Raw genomic sequence first — 21,809 nt, 5'->3', positions numbered from 1 at the left:
CACCACTCTACCAGTCTGTTCAAACCTTCTTGGTAGAGGATGGGTCATCATTCATCTTTCACCAGAACAACAAAGGTGGAGTCATCAGAAGATGTGATGATGAATCGGTTTGGCACATTGGTGAAGGAGTCATTCATATAGACGGATCTCACACACCCCTGAGGTGCTCCACAACCTGTTGTTATCAGGCAGGAGTGTGTGTTGTTGACCGTAACCAGCTGCTGTCTGCTGGTGAAGAAGGAGTTCAACCAGTAGAGCAGGAATGGTTTGATTTGTAACTGGCGCATTGTTGGGAGAAGAGATCCAGAGATCCACCCAAACGATATGAGCAGTAAAGTGTGTTGGTGCTTGAATAGAAGAAAACCCTGCACACCCTGCCCTGTCCTTCTCCAGATGCTGGCTTGATTACAACTGCTCTACTTGTCTACAATTAACATACAAATTGTAATGTTCCACAGGAATGAACAATGTTTCTATGTTTCCACACAAGTTAACAAGGTTCCTTACGGTAGTACAGGCGATTTCCACAAAAATCATTTATGTTTTTTGTAAAAGCACGAAACTTGGTACATTTGTACTCTGTGTATTTGTAGTTTATTCAATAAATAGTGTTCTATAGCATTGTCTATAGAACAGTAGTTAGCACTGTGCTAACTGTGGTCTGTGTTGTGCTCCACCAGGTCCCAAGCCTGTAGTCTTCCTCCAACATGGCCTCCTGGCTGCTGGCAGTAACTGGGTGACCAACCTGCCCAACACCAGCCTCGGCTACTTGCTAGCAGACACTGGCTACGACGTCTGGATCGGCAACAGTCGGGGGAACACCTGGTCCAGGAGACACATCTCCCTCAGCCCGGACCAGAATGAGTTCTGGCAGTTCAGGTACAGTAGTGTAGCAACAGTTTCACTCATCATTGATTTGTTTAGCTCTGTATTTCTGGTTGTACACAGTTGTTTTATGTTATATACAGACTATAATCAACCGCCATGATGTACTATATATTTACATGTCTGTTTAGACCTCTGGGAATTATAGTAAGGAAATAAGAAAAGGAAATAGAAAATGCATATACTGTATGTGGTTAAACGCTGCAAGGGTTCTGTTGATCTTAACCACCAGTGGTGCTACTGTAGAATGAAAACATTACATTATTGTCGTTCTAGTCGTCACATTATAGGCAACAAAGTTCCTTCTTTGTCTTCTTTCTCAGCTATGATGAGATGGCTAAAAAGGACCTTCCAGCAGTGGTCAACCACATCCTGAAGACTACAGGCCAGGAGCAGATCTTCTATGTGGGCCACTCTCAGGGAACCACTATTGGTAAAACATGATAGTTATATTGGTGGTTCAGTGCTTGAGTAATGGACAGGATACCATGTTTTCCATCTTTTTCACTTTACAGTATGCACAGGATACCACTATGGCCACAGGATACAAGATGGCTGTGTATGTGGACTATTGTATACTATGACTCAACTCTTTCTGATCTAGCATATAGCTGACTTTTCCTTCATCTGTGTGTATAGCTTTCATTGCATTCTCTTCGATGCCCGAGCTGGCCAGCAAAATCAAGATGTTCTTTGGCCTGGCTCCTGTGGCCACCGTGGCTTTCACCAACAGTCCCATGACCAAACTCTCTGTCATCCCCGATATTCTCATCTGGGTGAGCCGGAAAGACCATTCATTCGTCTTACTGAAACCATATCATGTTGCAGCTTGCAACTTACTACGCCAGTTAACTGTGCCAGTCGTCTTTGGTCATAAATATTTGTGATAGAATTGAGCACAAGCTAAATTGTTATACTATGTTATGTTATGTAATAAGTGCAACGCGAAACTTAACAGACAAAGCCCAAACAAAACAATACAGTTTGTCAAAGTTTTACGAGTCTGTCCCGATTGAATCATCCTGACTAACACGAATGACCTCTTGTTTGGGTTCCCAGGATCTCTTTGGGAAGAAGTCGTTCTTGCCCCAGAACGCTCTTATCAAGTGGTTCGCCACTCACTTCTGTGGCAAGGAACCTCTCAGTGAGCTGTGTGGGAACATCTTCTTCGTCCTCTGCGGCTTCGACGAGCAGAACCTCAACATGGTGCGTCTACACGGCTGCATGTCCATCCATCAAGTCCACTTTCACATTGCACCAATACGACGATTTCAGAGCATGATGCATGGGATGCATGGGATGCATGGGACGTATGACTTATCATAAGTATACTATCCTGATTTTTGTTTTGTAGTTGAAGCCGTACAGTTATTAGATGTTGATTTTCGATGGATTTCTGTCTCTCCAGACCCGCACTCCTGTGTACACCACTCACTGTCCAGCAGGGACCTCCGTCCAGAACATGATCCACTGGGCTCAGGTAAACACACATCCCAAAGGAGACCCACACACACACACACACTCTCACACACACACAGAAATGCTAGCCGACTTGTTAACTCCTATGACTCCACGGAGTAAGACGTCTAGTGTAAGATCATAGAGAGCGCCGCTGTGCCCTGCAGACACGGCTTTGGATTAACTTCACAGCAGCAGTCAGACGTACTCAGTCAGGATCCTCCAGGGCAGACTTTACCCACATCCCTGCTAGCGTAGCGCGTAGCGTGCCTGGCCTGGCTCTGAGCCCCACGTCTGGGGCCTTTGATGTTTCGGAACCCCTTCTACACATCTCATATCCTCCCCTCCGACTCATTCTCCCCCCCTCACCCACGTCTTCTCCTCCCTCCCTCCCTCCCTCCCCTCTCTTCATCTCCTCCCTCCCTTGCGCCTTTCCTCTCCTTCATTCCTGTACTCCCCTCTCCAATCCCTGCCTCCCCCCCCCCTTCACCTCCCATCCTTCCCTTCACATCCTCCTAAACCCCCATTTACCCCCCCCCCCCCCGTCCACCCAAGTCAGCTATCATACACATTCCACAGTGAAAATACAAGTGGCTTTAGGACATTCTTTACTGACTTATTAACTTAAGCAACACACCTACCCCCCCCCCCCCCGCCACCCCCCCGCTTTAAAGGTGTTGTAGATATGAAATAGTCCAAGGGCACTTTACCCTCTTTATGTTAAACTTCCACTGTATCCAATTATTTTCCATGTGTATTTCTTTAACAGGCGGTGCATGGTGGAAAGCTGATGGCTTATGACTTTGGGAAAGCAGGGAACATGGCTCATTATAACCAGGTACTGAAAGACCAAGCCCCCTCTCTACTGTACATCACAAAGTTTTTCAGAAGCTCCAAAACTAGACAGTGGCCACGTTACATGCCTGATATTAGCTGAGATTCAGTTTATCAGAAGATATATACTGTACTGAGTGTCATTCAGAATAGGCGTATTCTGATTTAAGTGTTTATGACTGTGTTTCATTCATGAGGAGCTATTATTCAGTTTATCTGATGCTTTTTAGGCTGCGTGTAAACGTGGTCAGTGTCGTCTACTTTCTGTTCTCCTATCCGCTCTTCAGTTCCTTTACCACGTCCCCCTCTGCTCTCCCCTCCAGTCGACCCCTCCGCTGTACAACGTCCAAGACATGAAGGTGCCCACCGCCCTGTGGTCCGGGGGCAAAGACACCCTGGCAGACCCCAAGGACGTAGCTGTGCTCCTCACCCAGATTCCCAACCTGGTGTACCACCGGCACATCGAGCCCTGGGAGCACCTGGACTTCATCTGGGGCCTGGACGCCCCCCAGGAGATGTACAGCCAGATGATCAAACTGATGAGTCAGCATGTGTGAAGTCTGGAAGAGACACTGCACTGCTAGTTTTAACCTCAGCTCTCGGTGTGTGTACTTGCTGAAGAGGTTTTTAGTTTTATCAAATGTGAGAGAGATAGTGTATTAGTGTGTGTGTGTGTGTGTGTGTGTGTGTGTGTGTGTGTGTGTGTGTGTGTGTGTGTGTGTGTGTGTTGTTTCCAAGGAGCAAAGGAGAAATATTCCATATCGAATGAGCAATAATCATTCTCCTATTAATTTCAATAGTAAGGAAAACAAGCTGTGATCTGAAGTCTTTGTTTTGTGATGAATCATGTATAACATGTCATTTGTTCTGTCTTCTCTTCCACAACACTTAAATGGATTTTAGATGTTTGTGTTTTAAGAAAAATAAACATACAACTAGCCTAAAATCCTTCAGAAGGATTGGGTGAATGTTACCGTCGTTGGTACATTATCAGTCAAAGGCATGGTACAGTATAGAATTAGAATGAGTAGAGCAGATATGGTCCCTCATTCTAATTCTATGCGTACAGCAAGGGTCTTCAGGGTCTTTTCTAGGCAGCAGCTCTATCTAGAGGATATGCACTTTTTTAAACAGTCATCATTATCAGGACTTTTTTTGTTGTTGCTGTGTTGTTTTAAATTCAAAGTAAGAAAGTAATTCAAAATGTTTTTTTGTTCACCACTAAGTGAGGTCCATTATGTGCTACTGAAAGTGGTTTTGAGATTTTGTTTCTTCATTTATGTATTTTCTACTTATTTTGTGTTTAACACTCGTTGCCTTGTCATTATTGGATCTTACTACTTAATAAATTTCCATTATATAGTCGAGTATGGAATGATTCTTGAAGATTCTTTTTTTTTTTAAATTATTTTATTATTATTTTTAACCTTTATTTAGGCAGGGGGTCCTACTGAGACTGAGGTCTCTTTTATGGAGGAGCCCTGCTTACAATCATAGTTGTTTTAACTACAAACATAATATGGTTAATTGCAAAGTCAATGTACACAATATAATTAAATTATTATAATTAACATGTACATTCCTTGGATGACAGATCTTTATCAAGGTTTTAAACTGACCAAGTGACAAGAGAAACATGAGTTTAGTTTGTTTTGAAGGTCGTCATTGTGTCATTGTTGTTATTTTTATACAGAAAACCGAGTTTAACTCTCAAACTAGTTTTTCAACATTGTTTTAAAACAGTTTATCATCGATCCAAATGCCCAGGTACTTCTAATGTGGGGCATGATCAATCTGCAGATCATTGTAATCAATATTACAGGATCTAGAAACAAACATACATTTAGTTTTGTCCTAATCCAGCACTAGTTTAAGATCAATAAGCGATGTTTTGATTAGCCTGATGAACTGAGGGGTCACAGGAAGAGACAACAGTATCATCAGCATATGATGATAAACAGCAGATGCAGTTTACAATTGTTCAAGGACAAACCAACATTATTTATGGAAATGGTAAACAGTAGTGGACCTCGAAACAAACCTTGCGGAACACCTTTATTGACATTGAGAAAACTAGACTAAAACTAAACTCCATCTACTGAAATACATTTACATTTTTGTGAAACCAACTACCGGCCGACCTATCCAAACTAATGGCAGATAACCTCTGTAATAGGAGGATATGATCAAAGCCTATCAAAATCCTTAGGTCAATAAAAAGGGCGACACAACACTGTTTCTTATCCAGAGAGATCACAATGTCATTTATAACTAGAGAAGCAGCAGAGATGGTGCTATTTCCAGACCTAAAACCTGACTGGTACAATTTATTGATAAAAAGGACCCACAGGGACAAATGAGGATGTTTAATTTAAACATTATTGCAATAGGAACTGTTACAGGGAATCAATTTACTTCACAATACAGTACTATGTTACAGTGCCCTGCATAAGTAATGGGAGAGTAAAGCATTTTTTCTTCTTTTGGCTCTACACTCCAAAAGTTTGGATTTGAAATCAAACAATTACTGTGAGGGTAAAGTAGAAATTCTCAGCTTTTATTTGATGGCATTTGTGTACATATTGGTTTCACCATTAAAAAAAACTAATACTTTTTACGCATAGTCCCCCCGTTCAAATCCAAACTTTGTAGAGTCAAAAGAAGAAAAGATGCTTCACTCTCCCATTCCTTACACTGGGCACTTTATATACAAAAGGACAATATCAAAAAAATGTAAAACTCTGATCAATTTCTGTTTCACGTTGACTGACAGTCGAGCCCAGAGCCTCCATTATGAACCTCACTTTGCCAGAAGAAAGCCTCCTATGGCAAAGTTTCTCCAACAGCCCCTCGCCCGAGCTCAGTCAGATTTTTTCAGCATTCTAACAATCTTCTTGAACTGCAGTCTCTTTGCTATATCCAGTGGGGTCTCATCAACCTGCAGGGCAGGAGAATAGGTGGTACTGTATTACCAGCTTGGTCACATTAAGGTAAGGCACATGCATAATGTCTATGTAATTACTGTATAAACATAATTTCAATAACATGTTTTCCCATAGTTATTTTGTAATAACAGTAACAGGTGTTTTTTCTTATTATGGAGCAGTCTATTTCATTTTTGTAATTACAAATACATTTGTGTAATAACAGAAGACCATTAGTATGCAATTACAAAGCAATTACATTATTACAATGTAACTACATCTTGCTACGATGCTGTTAACAGCACTAAGGTAACTATAAAACTACACAGGTACAAATATCAACAATAAAAGTATTACTACCAGCTCTCTACACACAAAGACTTGGGCACAATGACAACAAGTAAGAGGAATTCCTCCTTCCTCAACCAAATTGATTTCCAATAGTGGACTGACTGGCCTCATACTTACTTCATTTTTTATTGAAACATCTGCATTCTTCTCCAGTAACAATGGAATGAGTTTGTGACTTTTTCTCTGACAGGCATAGTGTAGGCCAGTGTTTCCCTTCTGAAAAACACGATGAACACAAAGAAAAACTGGTTACAAAGAATATTTGTCTATGGCTCATTCTAATATTGATCTAAAATTGACGTCAAGATTCCCCTGCACCAAGCTTAAGTAGTAGATACGCAAGTGAGCTGTGGTGCTGACCTCAAAAAACATAGTGCAGAATGTAGTTTAAGGGTGCACCCGCAATAAATACAAGTTTGTTATTGCTTCTTTGCATTTATTGAAATCAGTTAAGGCCAGCTCTGACCATTTGCAAATGTTATGCAAATGCTGAAACCAGGAGCTACCAGGCTGAAACAGCAGAGCTGGCCTTAATTGATTTCAATAAATGAAAAGAAGCAAGAACAAACTTGTATTTATAAACTACGTTCTGTAGTACGTTTCTTTTAAGGGTTCTTTTAGTGTTCTTTGTCATGAGTGATGGCTCTATATAGAATCGTTTCCACACAAATAACTGTTTACAGTTCTTGGTACTTCAGAGAGGGTTCTTTACTACTATGAAGGTTCTGAAGAACTATACTTGCTGGTCCTTCTACACAACACATTATCGTTCTAATTGGTTCTTTATGGAATACAACCCTTTTTGGTACTACATAGAACCCTGTCAAGAAGAACCATCTAAGGGTTATTTGATTTGTCCCAGTAGGGGAACCCTTTCTGGTGCTACATACAGTATGCCCTGTCAAGAAGAACCCTCTACAAGGGGTTCTAGGTATGAAGAACCCTTTTTTGGTATTTACAAGCACCTTTTTTTCTAAGAGAGTACTTACGCAGTCCACTGCATCAATCTCTACATCGCTGCTCAAAACCAAATTCATTAAGTTGACATTCTTCCTTTGCTTCTCTAGCTGTGAAAAGAATGACAATTATTACACAAAGACATATAAATATATTTCAGCACATTATAGTTTGAACAGTATGTATTTCAGGCTGGTTACGGGTCCTTGGACTTAAGGATTTGTACCTCTACATTGTAAAATTACATTTATATATGACCACTGTATCTTACCAGTATGAGGTATCCGATCAACAGAATAGGCATGAGAATGGCGATCATCAGGTAGTCCAGGAAGGAAAAGGTTCTCCGTGCAGAGTAGTGCAGACATGTCCTCTGTTTCTGCAGGCAGACAAGTGCTAGCATGATGTCTAGCACATAGACAAGTGCTAGCATGATGTATGTGTCATTCAATTATCTGAACTGGGTGTAAGTAAATACTGAAAGGAACATCTATGAGCACCATATTGCTAACCCATTGCGACCATACAGTGCCCTGCGTAAACAATGGGACAGTGAAGCATTTTTTTTTTTCTTTCGGCTCTACACTCCAAAAGTTGGGATTTGAAATCAAACAACTACTGTGAGGTTAAAGTAGAGATTCTCATTTTATTTGATGGTATTTGCGTACAACACTTTTTATGCAATCTATATTGTGCCCAAAATTAATTGGACAACTGGCTTGACAGGTGTTTCTGGTAAGTCAGGTGTGTTCCGTCACATCATTTGTGCATGCATAAGAGAGCTGTCAATATCTAGGATTGATTCTAGGCTTTGCGCTTCTCTTTGGAGTCTATTGGTGCTATTGGTGTCTGTCAACATGAGGACCAAAGTGGTGTCAATGAAAGTCAGGGAAGCCTTTTTTAGGCTGAAAAAGAAGAAGATCAGAAACATATCCAAAATCAACAGTTTGGAACATCATTAAAAAGAAAAAAAACGGGCTGGTGGGTCAAGGCAGACTTCTACAGTGGGTGACCGAAGAATGCTCACCATAATCACCAGGAACACTCTCCAGGAACACGCTCCAGGAGGGAGTGTGTCAGAGACTACTATCCACAGAATATGTCACCAGCAGAACTACAGAGGTTTCAAACCACTAGTTATCCTCAAAAAGGATGGTCACTTACAGTGTGCTTAAAAGTACCTAAAAAGTCAGCAGAGGTCTGGAAAAAGGACTAGTGGACAGATATGATGAATGTACCAGATTTATTGCAAGTGGAAAGTGCATGGTGGAGGGGATGTTAATGTTAGGACATGTATAGCTGCCACTAGAACTGGCTAATTTGTCTTAATTGATGATGTAACTATGTATTCTTTAGTGTACAGAAACATGTTGTCTGCTCAAGTCTGCTCTTGTCTTCATCATACCTTAAGACAATGTCCCAAGACATACTGCCATAGCAACTATGGAGTTTTTCAGGGCCAAAAAGTTCTTGATTGGCCAAGTCAATCTTTGGATTTAAATCCAACTGAACATGCATTTCATTTCCTGATGATAAGATTGTAGGCAAAAATACCTCAAAACAAACAACAACTGAAGATGGCTGCAGTACAGGCCTGGCAGAGCATCACCATAGAAGACACCCTGCGTCTGGTGGGGTCAATGGGTCACAGATTTCAGGCAATTATTGCATGCAAAGGATTGTCAAGCAAATACTAAACATGAATACTTAATTTGGACATTTGATAAATCTGCCCCATCACTTGTGGGTACCCCGAAACAGGGGGACTATGCATAAAAAGTATTGTAATTGCTGAATGGTGAAACCAATGTGTACACAAATACCATCAAATAAAAGCTGAGAATCTCATTGTAATTGTTTGATATCAAATCCAAAATGTTGGAGTTACTTACGCAGAGCACTGTATATACAAAAAAAATTACGGTATTCACTCAGTTGCTTTGGATAAAGGCGTCTGCTAAATGGCATATCTTGTGTTATGTCAGAAGCACATGCACGTACCTTGTTCCTGAGTGCTACATCTGCGTTCAGATCCAAAAGGTACTTGACCACTCTGATGTTTCCACATCTACAGGCAGCGATAATTGGTGTGTCTCCAGATTGCTCATCTTGAACATTTAAATTCTTGGCATCGTCTTTCAGAAGGTGGTACACCTGGTGGAGGTCATTGTCATACGCAGCTTGGCAGATGGGCTGCAGAGAGGAATACATGTGGAATAATTTACGACTGTTACTTACTGTATTTCATACACCATTTAGCCTAATGTATTTGGGTTCTTTGGCGGTCTCTCTGCAGTTGACCCCTTTGAAGAACCCTTCCATTTTTTTGGTGATTTCAACCCGTATTGGTTCCATTATGTAGAACACTTTCCACAGAGAGGGTTCTACAGTACATGACACCAAAGAGGTTCAACATAGTTTAAGGTAGTACCTTTCTTTCTAAGAGTGTACTGTAGATAAATTGTAATTTCCTGCTTTTTTTCAAGGATAAACAGACCAAGAATGCAACAACACTAACACAGAGGACAATGCCAAAGATACTATGTTAGACTACTGCTGTGTGCCACTCGAGTCTGAAATCTTTGCGGCCATGCATGGACCATACCTAGGTTACATATGAAATATATGATAAGCTGTATAACAGGTTTAGCCATGAGACCGTCCCTCCTTCTGGGTCACACCCTTTCAAAACACAAATTACACCTGAGACGAGTCAAATAGCTCACAGTCACCACCGGCTTCTGTTAGGTGGTTATTACAAGTGCAATGTTCGACAACAAAGGTAGACAATCACACAGACATTAAGTCAAAGTTACCCAAGCAATCACTGCATGTTTGCACACAGAACAGTGTTCTGCCTCCATCCTCTCATTGTTTTATATGGACCATCAAAAAACAGAGAGTATAAGAATATAATATAATATAATATAACCCAATACAACCTTATAAGTGAGAGAGAAAGCTACAAGTCACAGTTTGTCAAAACAGGACAGTTACATGATGTGAAGCTCTTCTTCTGCTCTTATGGAGAGGACTGATGTTATTGATAAAGCTATACGGACCATTATGAAAAGTGTTTGAATGCGTCAACACAAATTCTAAATAGGTATGAAAGAATAAATTAGTTGCATCAAGTTGTTTAATTCTTTACCATATGATAAAGACTTCATAGGTCTACCAGAATAAAATGTGTTTTAATGCTTCTCAAAAAGTAAATAAGTAGACTAAATAAATAGGCTACAAATAGGCTAGACTAAATACAGATAGTACTCACACAAATTGAATACTAATATAACATGTTGTAATTTAGTTAATGTGTAGCCTCTGTTTTAGTGGATTAAAATCCAATACATGAATGAACTGGTGTAAAGTGGAATGTCGCAACAACTTCCCGATGTGGCTTTTCCATGGAATGTGGTTTGACTTGAACTGACAAAGTAGACCTAACATGGAGGGTCAAAAAACAAATAAGGTACAGCTGTACAATAGTCTATTAAAAGGAAACGAACATTTCAAAAGAAATGTGACGGCAAACCTACCTCCGAATACACTATCCCCATGTCTTCTTTCTTCAGCGACGTAAGTGAACAACAGAGGTTTCGTCCTTTAAAATAACACACCTGTAGTCGCCAAGAGAGCGCAGCGCTTCCTTATCAATTTGCCCTATATGTCGACTTTTTCATTTTTCATTTCAGAACCTCTTGTAGGTTATCTACGCTATCTATTCCGACTCATCTTCAATAAATTGTTCCACATTCGAATTTGGGTGTGGTTTCCTGATGAGTCATGAAGTCAAGTTAGAACAAAATGCGAGTGAGTAAGCAGCTTACGGTGCATGTATAATGCGCCAGATACGTAAAGCGTCCTCTTGTTTGGTTACTCGACGCATGTGTTATTTGCAAGGTGCCTCAAAGGGGTGTAGCAGGTTGGACCATCCTTCCTCCACATATCGTTCGTATACTGACATATCACAAAACATAGGACAGATTAAATACCATAGATGTATTGCCTGCCTCGGCAGAAATCATATACACCTGCACCATGTCAGTTAATCAGTTTTCAAAGACTTTCAAGGCACAATATTATCAGTTATTTAAAGGTATAGTATGTAATATTCAAGCTTTCTAAAAGCTTCCTAATGGTTGTAATGACTGTTTAATCGGTAGTGATCAGGGAATGAGATCCCTTGAAAGAAATATTTCATTTACGAATATTGTTTTGGTCTGGGGAAAAAGCGCTTTCTTAAATGGAGTGTCCTACCCGACACTCAGTTTGCATATTAACATGTTTAACATGTCGCGATTTTCACTTTTCTGTCTCTGGTGCTGCCTTTTTTGGATGAAGGTTATCCATTTTGCCTTTACTGGATGAAGGTTATCCAATGGGGACACCTATGAAGTTAAGGTAATTATAATGAAAAGATGTTTTGTTTTATCAAATCAAAACATGATTTTTGTTTTGTATAGAAATTAGTCACAGACAGATTTTTTTTTGCTGTATCGTACTAACCTGCTAACATCTCCTTGTTAATATAGTGACGAGTATCCCCGCCTGTCATGTGGGAGACCGGGGTTCAATTCCCCGATGGGGAGAAAAGCTTCTTATTCCTGGAATGTCAGGTTCTACCGAGATTTCAACTTGGATAGCTACAAGTCAGAAGATGATTTTTTCTTCATCGTAATAACTTCATGACATAGACTTGTTAGTATAGTGGTGAGTATCCCCGCCTGTCAGGCGGAAGACGGGCGTTCAATTTGCCAACAGGGAAAACTGCTTTTTATTCCAGGAATGTCAGGTTCTACCGAGATTTGAACTTGGATCACTGGAATCCAGAGTGCTAATCATTAGGCCTACACCTGCTGGAATGTCAGGTTCAACCGAGATTTGAACTTGCATCGCTGGAATCCAGAGTGCTTAGTATTGCTGTGATTATCCAATTCCCAGACGGGGAGAAAAGCTTCTTATTCCTGCAATGTCAGGTTCAACCGAGATTTGAACTTGGATATCTGCAAATTAGAGCGCTATAGTGAGTCAGAAGATAATTGTTTCTTCATCGTAATTATTTCATCACATCTTCTCGTTAGCATAGTGGTGAGTATCCCTGCCTGTCAGGTGGGAGACCGGCGTTCAATTCCCAGACAGGGAAAAAAAGCTTCTTATTCCTGGAATGTCAGGTTCAACTGAGATTTGAACTTGCATCGCTGGAATCCAGAGTGCTGAGTATTGTGGTGAGTATCCCCGCCTGTCACACAGGAGACCAGGATTTAATTCCCTGACAGAAAGGAAAGCTTCTTAATCTTGGAATGTCAGATTCAACCGAGATTTGAACTTGCATCACTGGAATCCAGAGTGCTAGTCATTAGACCTATATCTTGGAACCTAGGGTTAGGGCTGGAGCTATGTTTAAGGTTCGAGCAAAGCTTAAGGTTGGTGCTAGTCTTAGGGTACGAGCTAGGGTTAGGGTTGGATCTATGGTTGAGGTTGGAGCTAGGGTTAGGATTGGAGTTAGTTTTAGGGCTGGATTTAGTGTTCGGGTTGAGGGTAGTCTTAGGGCTGGAGCTAGGGTTAAGGTTGGAGTTTGGCTTAAGGTTGGTGCTTGTCTTAGGTTTGGAGCTAGGGTCAGGGCTGGAGCTAGGATAAAGGTTGTAGTTAGGGTTAGGGCTGGAGCTAGGGTTAAGATTGGAGTTAGGGTTAGGGTTGGAGCTAGGGTCAGGGCTGGAGCTAGGATAAAGGTTGTAGTTAGGGTTAGGGCTGGAGCTAGGGTTAAGATTGGAGTTAGGGTTAGGGTTGGAGCTAGGGTCAGGGCTGGAGCTAGGATAACGGTTGTAGTTAGGGTTAGGGTTGGAGCTAGGGTTTGGGCTGGAGCCTGAGTTAAGGTTGGAGTTAGGGTTAGGGCTGGAACTAGAGTTCGGGTTGGAGCTAGGGTTAGGATTGGAGCTAAGGTAGGGTTGGGATTTGACTGGTTCATCTCTGTTGCACAGGCCTCTTGCAAAATTCCCCCTCTCAACAAGTAAAAATGTGGTCCGAGTGGTACATTTATTTAACCACTAGGTGGCCTCATTGGACAATTAGTTGGTCTGAAGGGTCGACTGTGTGTGTTGCTAAGAATTGGACACCAGATGATAGCATCCTACAATGATGTATTGGAGTGATATTAAGCCTTTGGGTTGTTAGTGCTTTAAGGGGTTATAAGTGCTGTAAAAACATACTGTACATATACACATATAATAATACAAATGCAACATACAACTCAAAGGGGGATATTTGACATTTGTTGTACTCAAAGTATATCTGTAATTGTAATGTGTTTGATGTGTTGATGTTTGAATGAAAATCATTCATTTAATCCTGTAGGTGCTATTGTCTGTAGTTGGTGTATCCTGCACTCCAGTGTCTTTCGCTCCCACCTAGGATTTGACTGTAGGCCTGAGATAGTAAAATGAGTAATGGGGTGGTCTTGGAAATGGGACCTTGGGTACCTTGTTTGATATTGTGCAGGTGTTGTTTTAGTCTGGTTCCTTTGCTGTGTGTGGTTTCTCCGATGTAGTGTTTTTGGCAGAGTGTGCAGGTGATGACATAGACAGCGTTGGTGGTGTTCAATGTAAGTGGATCTACAATGGGAGTAGAGGTATGACTGTGGGGGTTAGTGATGGATTTCTTTCGTCTAAAGTGGGTGGAGTGGAGTGTAGGGGCGGGCCGTGTGAGTTTCCTACTGAATTTAGAGTGGACCAGAAGGGCATGTAGGTTTTAGTTTTTCTTGAAAGCTGAGATGACCCTGTAGCAGTAGCGGACTGGCCATCTGGAGCACCGGGAGAATTGACAGTGATCGTTAATGTACAGTGCCCTGCGTAAGTAATAGAACAGTGAAGCATTTTTTCTTCTTTTGGCGCTATATTAAGATTGGATTTGAAATCAAACAATTACTATGAGGTTAAAGTGGAGATTCTCAGCTCTTATTTGAGGGTATTTGTATACATATTGGTTTCACCATTTAGAAATTACAAAACTATACACTAAAAATAATGGGACATTTGACTTGACAGGTGTTTCTGCTAAGTCAGATGTGTTCCGTTATATAATTTGTATGCATGCACAAGAGAGCTGTCAATGTCTAGTATTAATTCTAGGCTATGCGTTTGCCTTAGGAGTCTGCTTTTGGTGTCTGTCAACATGACGACCAAAGAGGTGTCAATGAAAGTCAAGGAAGCCATTATTAGGCTGAAATCTGCAATCGCAAACAGAAGTAGGCCAAGAAATACCTCTACAGTGAATGACCGAAGAAGCTCACCATAATTAAGAAAAACCTCAAAACAACTGTCCCACAGATCAGGAACACTCTCCTGTAGGTCGGTGTCAGAGACTACCATCCGCAGAATACGCCACCAGCCATCATCTTTGAAACATGGTGGAGGGGGTGTTATGGTTTGGGCATGTATAGCTGACACTAGAACTGGCTAACTTGTCTTAATTAATGATGTAATTGCTGACGACAGCAGCAGAATGTATTCTGAAGTGTACAGAAATATCTGTCTGCTCGAATACAAGAAAATGCCTCCAAATTCATTGGATGGTGCTTCATCACACAGTAAGACAGTGACCCAAAACATACTACCATAGCAACTAGAATTACTCATTTTTCAGTTCTTGACTAGCCAAGTCAATCTTCAGATTTAAATCCAATTGAACATGCATTTAATTTCCTGATGATAAGATTTTAGACAAAAATAACTCAAAACAAACAGCAACTGAAGATGGCTGCAGTACAAGCCTGGCAGAGCACCACCAGAGAAGGTACCCAGCGTCTGGTGGGGTGGCAGATTTCAGGCAGTTATTGCATGCAATGTGATTGTCCACAAAATACTAAACATGAGTGTTTATTTTGGACATTATATGAATCTGTCTAAGAATATTTAAAAATTTGAAATTGCTACATATATTTAGTTGCATATGTTTCCTTCCCAATTTTCTTGGAGCTTCTAACCGTAACCCGATTCACGAAAAGCTACTTTTAGTGTTGTAGTTGTGTAAATAGGTTTATCATCCAAATAGATCTATAAAATTCTGTCTAATGTCTGGTTTTCCTCTTGGCAGAGTGTATAAGGCAGTAGGAGTTGGTGCCAGGGCCAGAGCATCCATGTTTCTGTCCCACCACGCCAACTTACTCAGTGGGCACAGTCGCCCTGCATGTGGGCGTGTCCATAGAGGAGACGAAGCTTTGCGGTCATTCTGGAGGACAGCTATGCAACTCACTCTCCAAACCACTCTCCAAAACCTCTCTCATTTTATTTATTTTGAAAAAAAAAATACAAATACACAAAGGAAAAACTAGACACATGACTTACCCCTCCCCGAACCCACAGATTTCATAGACAGACACAATGTGAGAAACAACAGGTGAGCAATGACCATTGTTAACCCCCTAGAGCTATTCTTACACCTCTGTGGCTGAGGTCCAGGCTTGCGTAGTTCTCTAGTTGTTTCTATGTATTTTTTCGATGGACAACTGAGCTTAATACTGTATGAATCATACCTGTAAAAGAGTGAGTATGATAGTTTTCATTCCAGTCAATACACCAAGACACTTTTAAAGTCCTTATATCAGGTTATACTACCAACGTTTATAAACATAATACCACTGGTGGATCCCATCCACTTCCATTATATTGTAAAATGTGGCAGTGCAAGTTGTTAAAACTGAGACAGGGACGCATCAACTGGAGTGAAGGTATGTGTTTGATCACAGAAATGTTATTTTCGATTGAATCCATCCTCTAAGTTTCTTTCTGGTCTCTCTCTCATTTATCATACCTGACTCAGTGTCTGGTCTCCCTCCTCAGGTGTGTTCCAGATGGAGATCCCACTCCCCTCAAACCTCTCACCATCGGACCAATCACCTGTAAGTATGAGCTATGCTGTAAGTTATACTGTATGTATAAGATGTTGTCAATCAAACATTGATTGACAAGGAAATTTCAATTAAACAAACATGTGGATGGAGACTCAGATAGCTAATTGCATGTTTGTTTTTGACTTTCAGGGTCTGAGAATCTGGATTGAGCTTCATAGATTACTGAAACGCCACTTTAAATCACTACCAATTCTTACAATGTAAGTTCAATATGAATACCAAGTGTAAAACAACTAGTATTGGCCTGTAGAATAAAGTGTTATCAAAATATGAAGCGCAACATCTACTTCCAGTTTGGACTGTGCACAAACACTGAAAAATAACCCTATAACAACTAATAGTGAAAATGGTGTTAATAAACATTAATTAAATAATGTGTTGGCTTTGTGACCACCATTACTTTCTTACTTGACATGAGTCCTTGTGTCCAGCCCATAGAATTGTATCAATATCTGGAGACCTGCTTGTAACGTCTCAACGTCATTCATTTCAGTGTCCATTGGCCTATGTTGAACAGAGTGTCTTCTTCAAAATTAGAATTTTGCCATCAAAGCACATGAAATGCCAGATGAAGACTCATCGTGGCCTGACATCATGGTACTCTATACAAGTAACATATTTTCCTGAAAATTAATTGGAAAAATAGGGCCCTTTAAAAAATAATTAGCTAAAACCTTTTTTGCATTGCTCACCTTCTATTCATTACTGTCATTAATCGGTTTTTAATTTACCTCTTATTTTTTTTAATTAATATTGAATTTATTGTATAAGACACGCCCAGTTGAGAAGCCAGTCCTTGCATTGGTTGTAGTTATACTTTTCCACCCATAGAGTTATTCCATCACCTCATACAGCGGTTCTATGAATTTACATTGACTTCATCTGTCCGCGCTGCTGTCACTGGGAACAGACCGTTCACCAATTTGCCATAGGCTGCTACAGTTTGAAAGTAAAGTTTTTTTTTTTTTGGAATATTGCTATACCGCATTTCATAATTTCAAGCCGTCATCTTTTCATAGCGAGGGATTTCATCCGTCTCAAGTCATGTCTACGAGAGGTGAGAACTGGGTTTAATACTTGTCTGGTGTAGGCTACGTGTCGGCTATTGACGCAACTGTCCATTCAGTATAAAGCGAGTACATCGGCGTTTAATAAGAAATGCCGTTGGGTTTAATCACTGAAACCATAAGGAACCCAAGTTACAGTCTATGATAGCGAAGCTGTGTCTTCAACTGGTTCGATGTGGTGTGGGCGCACCTGTCCAAAACCCCTTTTTGCATACAGCAAACCTGCATGGCCGCAAAAGTAACTTTTTAATGCATTGTCGTCAGCAAAGGAAAACAACACCTTGGACTTAATAATTAACTTGCTTTTGAAGTCATATTGGTGGTTCTGTCATCTTTTGTCATAGCATTGATCAGTTTTTGTTTTTGGTGGTTGGCTTCTTTCATTTAGGTGGTTGGCTTCATTCATATTGTGCAATGCTGGAAATGGTTATCGTATTGACTGATAGTGAAACCAGACTACACCATAGACTCCTATTGCAGTCAAGGTCTTGGACTAGAGGACTTTAGGGGCTTAGCCCAGGGGTGTGTGGGGTGTAATTAGAATCCAGAGAGCAGCTTTAAGTGATAGTCTACTCTGCCACTGTATCGCTATCTCTGTAGCTGTGTTGTCTACCCTCCTCAATCCTCCTATCCTGGTTGAAAAAGGTGTTAAAGTCAACCGTAACCTGCTAATTCTTCATAAACCCTGTTTAACTTTTTCACTGTATTTCACCTGTTATAATTTGTGCAAATAAATCAAACTAATTAGAATTTATACAGCAGCTTGAAGTGATACAGTCTACTGTGTGCCCAACCCTCCTCTGTTCTCTCTCCATCTGCCCTCTTCTGCCAATCTCTGTGTCTTGTCTGTTGCTCTCTGTGTCTTGTCTGTTGCTCTCTGTTTTTTGTCTGTTGCTGTCTGTGTCCTGTCTGTTGCTGTCTGTGTCTTGTCTGTCGCTGTCTGTGTCTTGTCTGTCGCTGTCTGTGTCTTGTCTGTCGCTGTCTGTGTCTTGTCTGTTGCTGTCTGTGTCTTGTCTCTTGCTGTCTGTGTCTTGTCTGTTGCTGTCAGTGTCTTGTCTGTTGCTGTCAGTGTCTTGTCTGTTGCTGTCTATGTCTTGTCTGTTGCTGTCTGTGTCTTGTCTCTTACTGTCTATGTCTTGTCTGTTGCTGTCTGTGTCTTGTCTGTTGGGTTAGGGATAGGGTTAGGGTCCATTGTCAATCCGGGGCTGGACCAAAAACATCCGGGGCTGACGCCCCAGAAGCCCAGGCCTAGTGATGCCACTTCACTACCGTTTCTACTTAGAAAAGTTCCCCATCTTGTTTTTCCTGCGGTATTGATTGCGGCTTCACTCAAATTGGCATTTTCAAACATTATAAAGGCTTAGGGAGGCTATTCATTGATTGGCCATATAGTATACAAGTGGCCGTTTTTTTTGTTTTTTAAGATGGGTACGATTTATAATTGCGTATGTGTGACATAGGCTTACACATCATTTATGAATCTCAATATTTTCATGCTTGTGCCTTTTTTTCAAAGAAGGCCTACGCACATATTGAGTGTGAAATGGTTATAAATGAGGCCCCAGAGCATGTACAATGTAACAGCATGCCATTAATTACCAGGTTTAGACTCCTGGTATGGTATAGAGACTTGTCTTTATCTAGACACACATAATAAATCTTTATTTCTAAAAGATAAGCTCAGTGAGTACATATAGCAAATATATCTCTTGGTTTATTGCTCAAAGGAATGTTTTGCGAGAGGGAAACAGAGTAACTTTGATCCACTTCAGACTCAGCAACCCTGCTGAGCAAAAGATTGAGTTAAAAAGAAGTAGAGAATGTAGAGGAAGTGGCGAATACCAGCAAGAATATGACTAAGAAAGTGATCAAAGGAGAGCAAAAGTATTGCATTTTTTCAACATTGGGGAACTGCTTTCTTCTGGTGGCTGTGTGTGTGTAAAGTCATTGGTTTGTCTCTAAATAAACCACCCACATTAGTTGTTTTCTGTAATGTAGATATAACATGTTTTAGGAAGCTGAGGTGTTTTTTCTTAACTAGGCCTTATTATAATATAGAACAGAAAGTATGATCCACTAACTTTATACAACTGTGCAAGGTCAGGTTTTTGTTCAGATGGGATTTTCCGACGGGATTTTCCGCCACAAAGAAACCATGAAGGATAAAGGAAAACATTGCCATGTCGTAAAACAATATTTTCAAGGAACTTTGTAAGCATTGTTGCTTGGTTGCTTCTGGAAAGTGGTGGTACAACTGGACAAAATCACCTAGCACAAACCTTGGCTAAGCAAACAGTCTGGCATCTGTGTTGGCTTTTCATTTCTGTGGTATTAAGAGGTTATAGCTCAGGATCAGTTATGGAATGCCATGTATGAAAGTGGCTGTGGGCGCGTCAGAGATTTTTGGGCATTAAGAATGAATTCAAATGGGAACTGAGGTTTAGCCCAAAGCTGACACTATCCAGAGTTGCTGTTTTCTTTTAAAAACACATGTCTGCTCATGCTTCATTTGTGTGCAAAAATCCCAACCTTTTCCTCTGCAGACGCACAGAGATCAGATTTGGCTCAAAAGTGTGTTTGACTTTGGAAGTGTCCCATTTCCTCTCAGTGTATGCATAGAAGCCCCAGTCCCATTCTCCTGTTTCATCTGTTGGAGTACCCTGAGTGCATTTCAGTGCCTCAGAGTGTGGTTTTGTTGTTGATGCCTGCTCATTACCAGTACCTCTCAAAGTCAATCACATAAACATGTCACAATATCATGTCACATAAACATGCTTCATCATTGAAACCTCGACCTCGAAAGCCTGAATTCTACATTGACCTTGATGTGACCTCTCGAAATGTACTTAGGCCGTTAGCAATAGACTCTGAGCTAACCCAAAAGCCCCATGATGGCATACACAGTGCCTGTTGCTTCAGGTCCGTTGGAGAGTTCTACCAAACTCATGAGGTTTAGTCAAGCCAACCCCCCCCCCATGTTGAAATGCAAACTGACACATTGGTTTATTCCCTTTCTTCTTCTCTCTCCCTCTCTCCCTGTCTTTGTTTCAGGGCATGTCCTCAGCTTTTTGAATCTACCCTTTTCTGCCCTCCTTATCTGTCTGTCATCCACGTTCTCGCTCTCTCTTGTCGTCTCCCTCTTTCCCGTCCTCTCTGTCATTCCCTCTCCCCCTTTCCCTCTCTCGTTCCTCCCATTCTTTCCTTTTTCTCTCTCCTATCGTTCCCTCTCCCTCTCTCTTCCCCCTGTATCGTTGTCTGCCCCAAGGGAAGCCTAGTTAAAGCTGCCAGATAGATTAATGTTTGACGACGCTAGGAATAGAACTCATTTAACAACGGCCAGAAATGATCTATCATAAAAGGCCGAATTTTCCGAGGTTATTCAAAAACTGGTTTGTGTATCTGCCTTGCATTCATCAGCCAATTGAGTGCTACACATTAGTTGGGGATGAAGTGAGTCACCCAGCCCCCTCCCCCCCCCCCCCCCCCTTACTTAATTGAAGCGCCTTGAACATTTCTAAAAGTGCTTAAAAAACGGATTATGAATCCATGTATTATTACTCTTTATCGCTATTTTGTGGTGCGTAGAAAAGGCGCATTCGTATTTGTCCATCGGTGCTTTGTCACCTTGCATCAGCGTAAACAATGATGATCAAATGATGATGATGACGACGATGATGACAGCGTCTTCGTGTGAGTAAGACAAATCCCTCACAGATTGTCCCCCGAGCCACTGAGTGACATCCACGTTGACTGACGGGGCTGGAGCTCTGTCTGAGTAACCCGACAATCGGAGCTATGTACGTCCACAAGTGGCTCTCACTCTGAACGCACGCGATGCTCTGGGATGCTCTTCTTGGATGGCATCTTTATGATCGTTTTAAATGGTTGTCATCCCTCATAATCAGTCAGCTAGTCAGCCCCAGACACAGAACTGGATGAAGGGGGAGAGAGGACCGGAGGGAGGGATGAAGAAAGAAAGAGAGAGAGAGAGAATGTTCACGTGTCTGACAAAGGCTGGCTAAGAGTATGGAAATAGTAGAATGTATTGGAACGGGGGGTGGAGTGAGGTGGGGGGGTTGGGGGGGGTACAGTCAGCGCACACAGCTCTCTTCTCAGTCTCACTCTCTCTGTCTTGTGTGTTTGTTGGTACTTCCATTGGGGCTTGTTCGAGATGTAGTGAAAGTGTATGTAGCAAAGGAGAGGATGTAGCAAGATAACACGTTCACTAAGCCTGTTGCATCTCTCTTACTCTCATTCTCTCTCTCTCTTTCTCTCTTCCTCTCTCTCTCTCTCTCTCTCTCTCTCTCTCATTTACATTTACATGTACATTTATGGCATTTAGCAGACGCCTTTTCCAAAGCGACTTACAACAAATACATTTGTTTAAGTAAGTGAATCATCTATCCATTACTCATCATAAGATAA

The 21,809-nt window shown here is 41.2% G+C and overlaps 2 protein-coding genes across 3 annotated transcripts in view; one reads left to right on the top strand and one right to left on the bottom strand.

Moving 5' to 3' along the window:
* lipf (lipase, gastric) overlaps positions 1-21,809 on the top strand; it is a 37,605-nt gene that overhangs the window by 6,796 nt on the left and 9,000 nt on the right. The window contains exons 4-10 of one of the 2 annotated variants that reach the window (XR_014554668.1): positions 681-879; positions 1,209-1,318; positions 1,525-1,661; positions 1,945-2,091; positions 2,294-2,365; positions 3,113-3,181; positions 3,501-3,873. Coding sequence is in view for 1 of the 2 variants with exons in the window: in XM_083687360.1 (XP_083543486.1) it covers positions 681-879; positions 1,209-1,318; positions 1,525-1,661; positions 1,945-2,091; positions 2,294-2,365; positions 3,113-3,181; positions 3,501-3,734 (968 nt within the window). In the remaining variant the exon portion in view is untranslated. Of the gene's footprint in view, positions 1-680; positions 880-1,208; positions 1,319-1,524; positions 1,662-1,944; positions 2,092-2,293; positions 2,366-3,112; positions 3,182-3,500; positions 4,548-21,809 lie in introns of those variants that run through there. The other variant, XM_083687360.1, reaches the window with a different exon arrangement.
* Positions 5,529-11,283, bottom strand: ankrd22 (ankyrin repeat domain 22). The gene is made up of 6 exons (XM_083687068.1): positions 10,949-11,283; positions 9,411-9,602; positions 7,681-7,788; positions 7,442-7,519; positions 6,570-6,668; positions 5,529-6,115 (listed from the first exon to the last, which is right to left on the bottom strand). The coding sequence occupies exons 1-6, from the start codon at positions 10,967-10,969 to the stop codon at positions 6,038-6,040; spliced, it is 576 nt and encodes a 191-aa protein (XP_083543194.1). The 5' UTR covers positions 10,970-11,283; the 3' UTR covers positions 5,529-6,037.

The sequence above is a fragment of the Argentina silus genome, assembly GCF_951799395.1.
Source record: "Argentina silus genome assembly, chromosome: 16".
Lineage (NCBI taxonomy): Eukaryota > Metazoa > Chordata > Actinopteri > Argentiniformes > Argentinidae > Argentina > Argentina silus.
The sequence above is the reverse complement of the archived record's forward strand: the minus strand, read 5'-3'. Positions and strand labels throughout refer to the sequence as shown.

Coding starts and splice junctions, on each gene's coding strand:
- ankrd22 (XM_083687068.1), bottom strand. CDS start 10,969: ATGGGGATAGTGTATTCGGAG. Junction 9,603..10,948: donor TGGGGATAGTGTATTCGGAG/GTAGGTTTGCCG, acceptor TCCTCTCTGCAG/CCCATCTGCCAAGCTGCGTA. Junction 6,669..7,441: donor AGATTGATGCAGTGGACTGC/GTAAGTACTCTC, acceptor CGTGTTTTTCAG/AAGGGAAACACTGGCCTACA.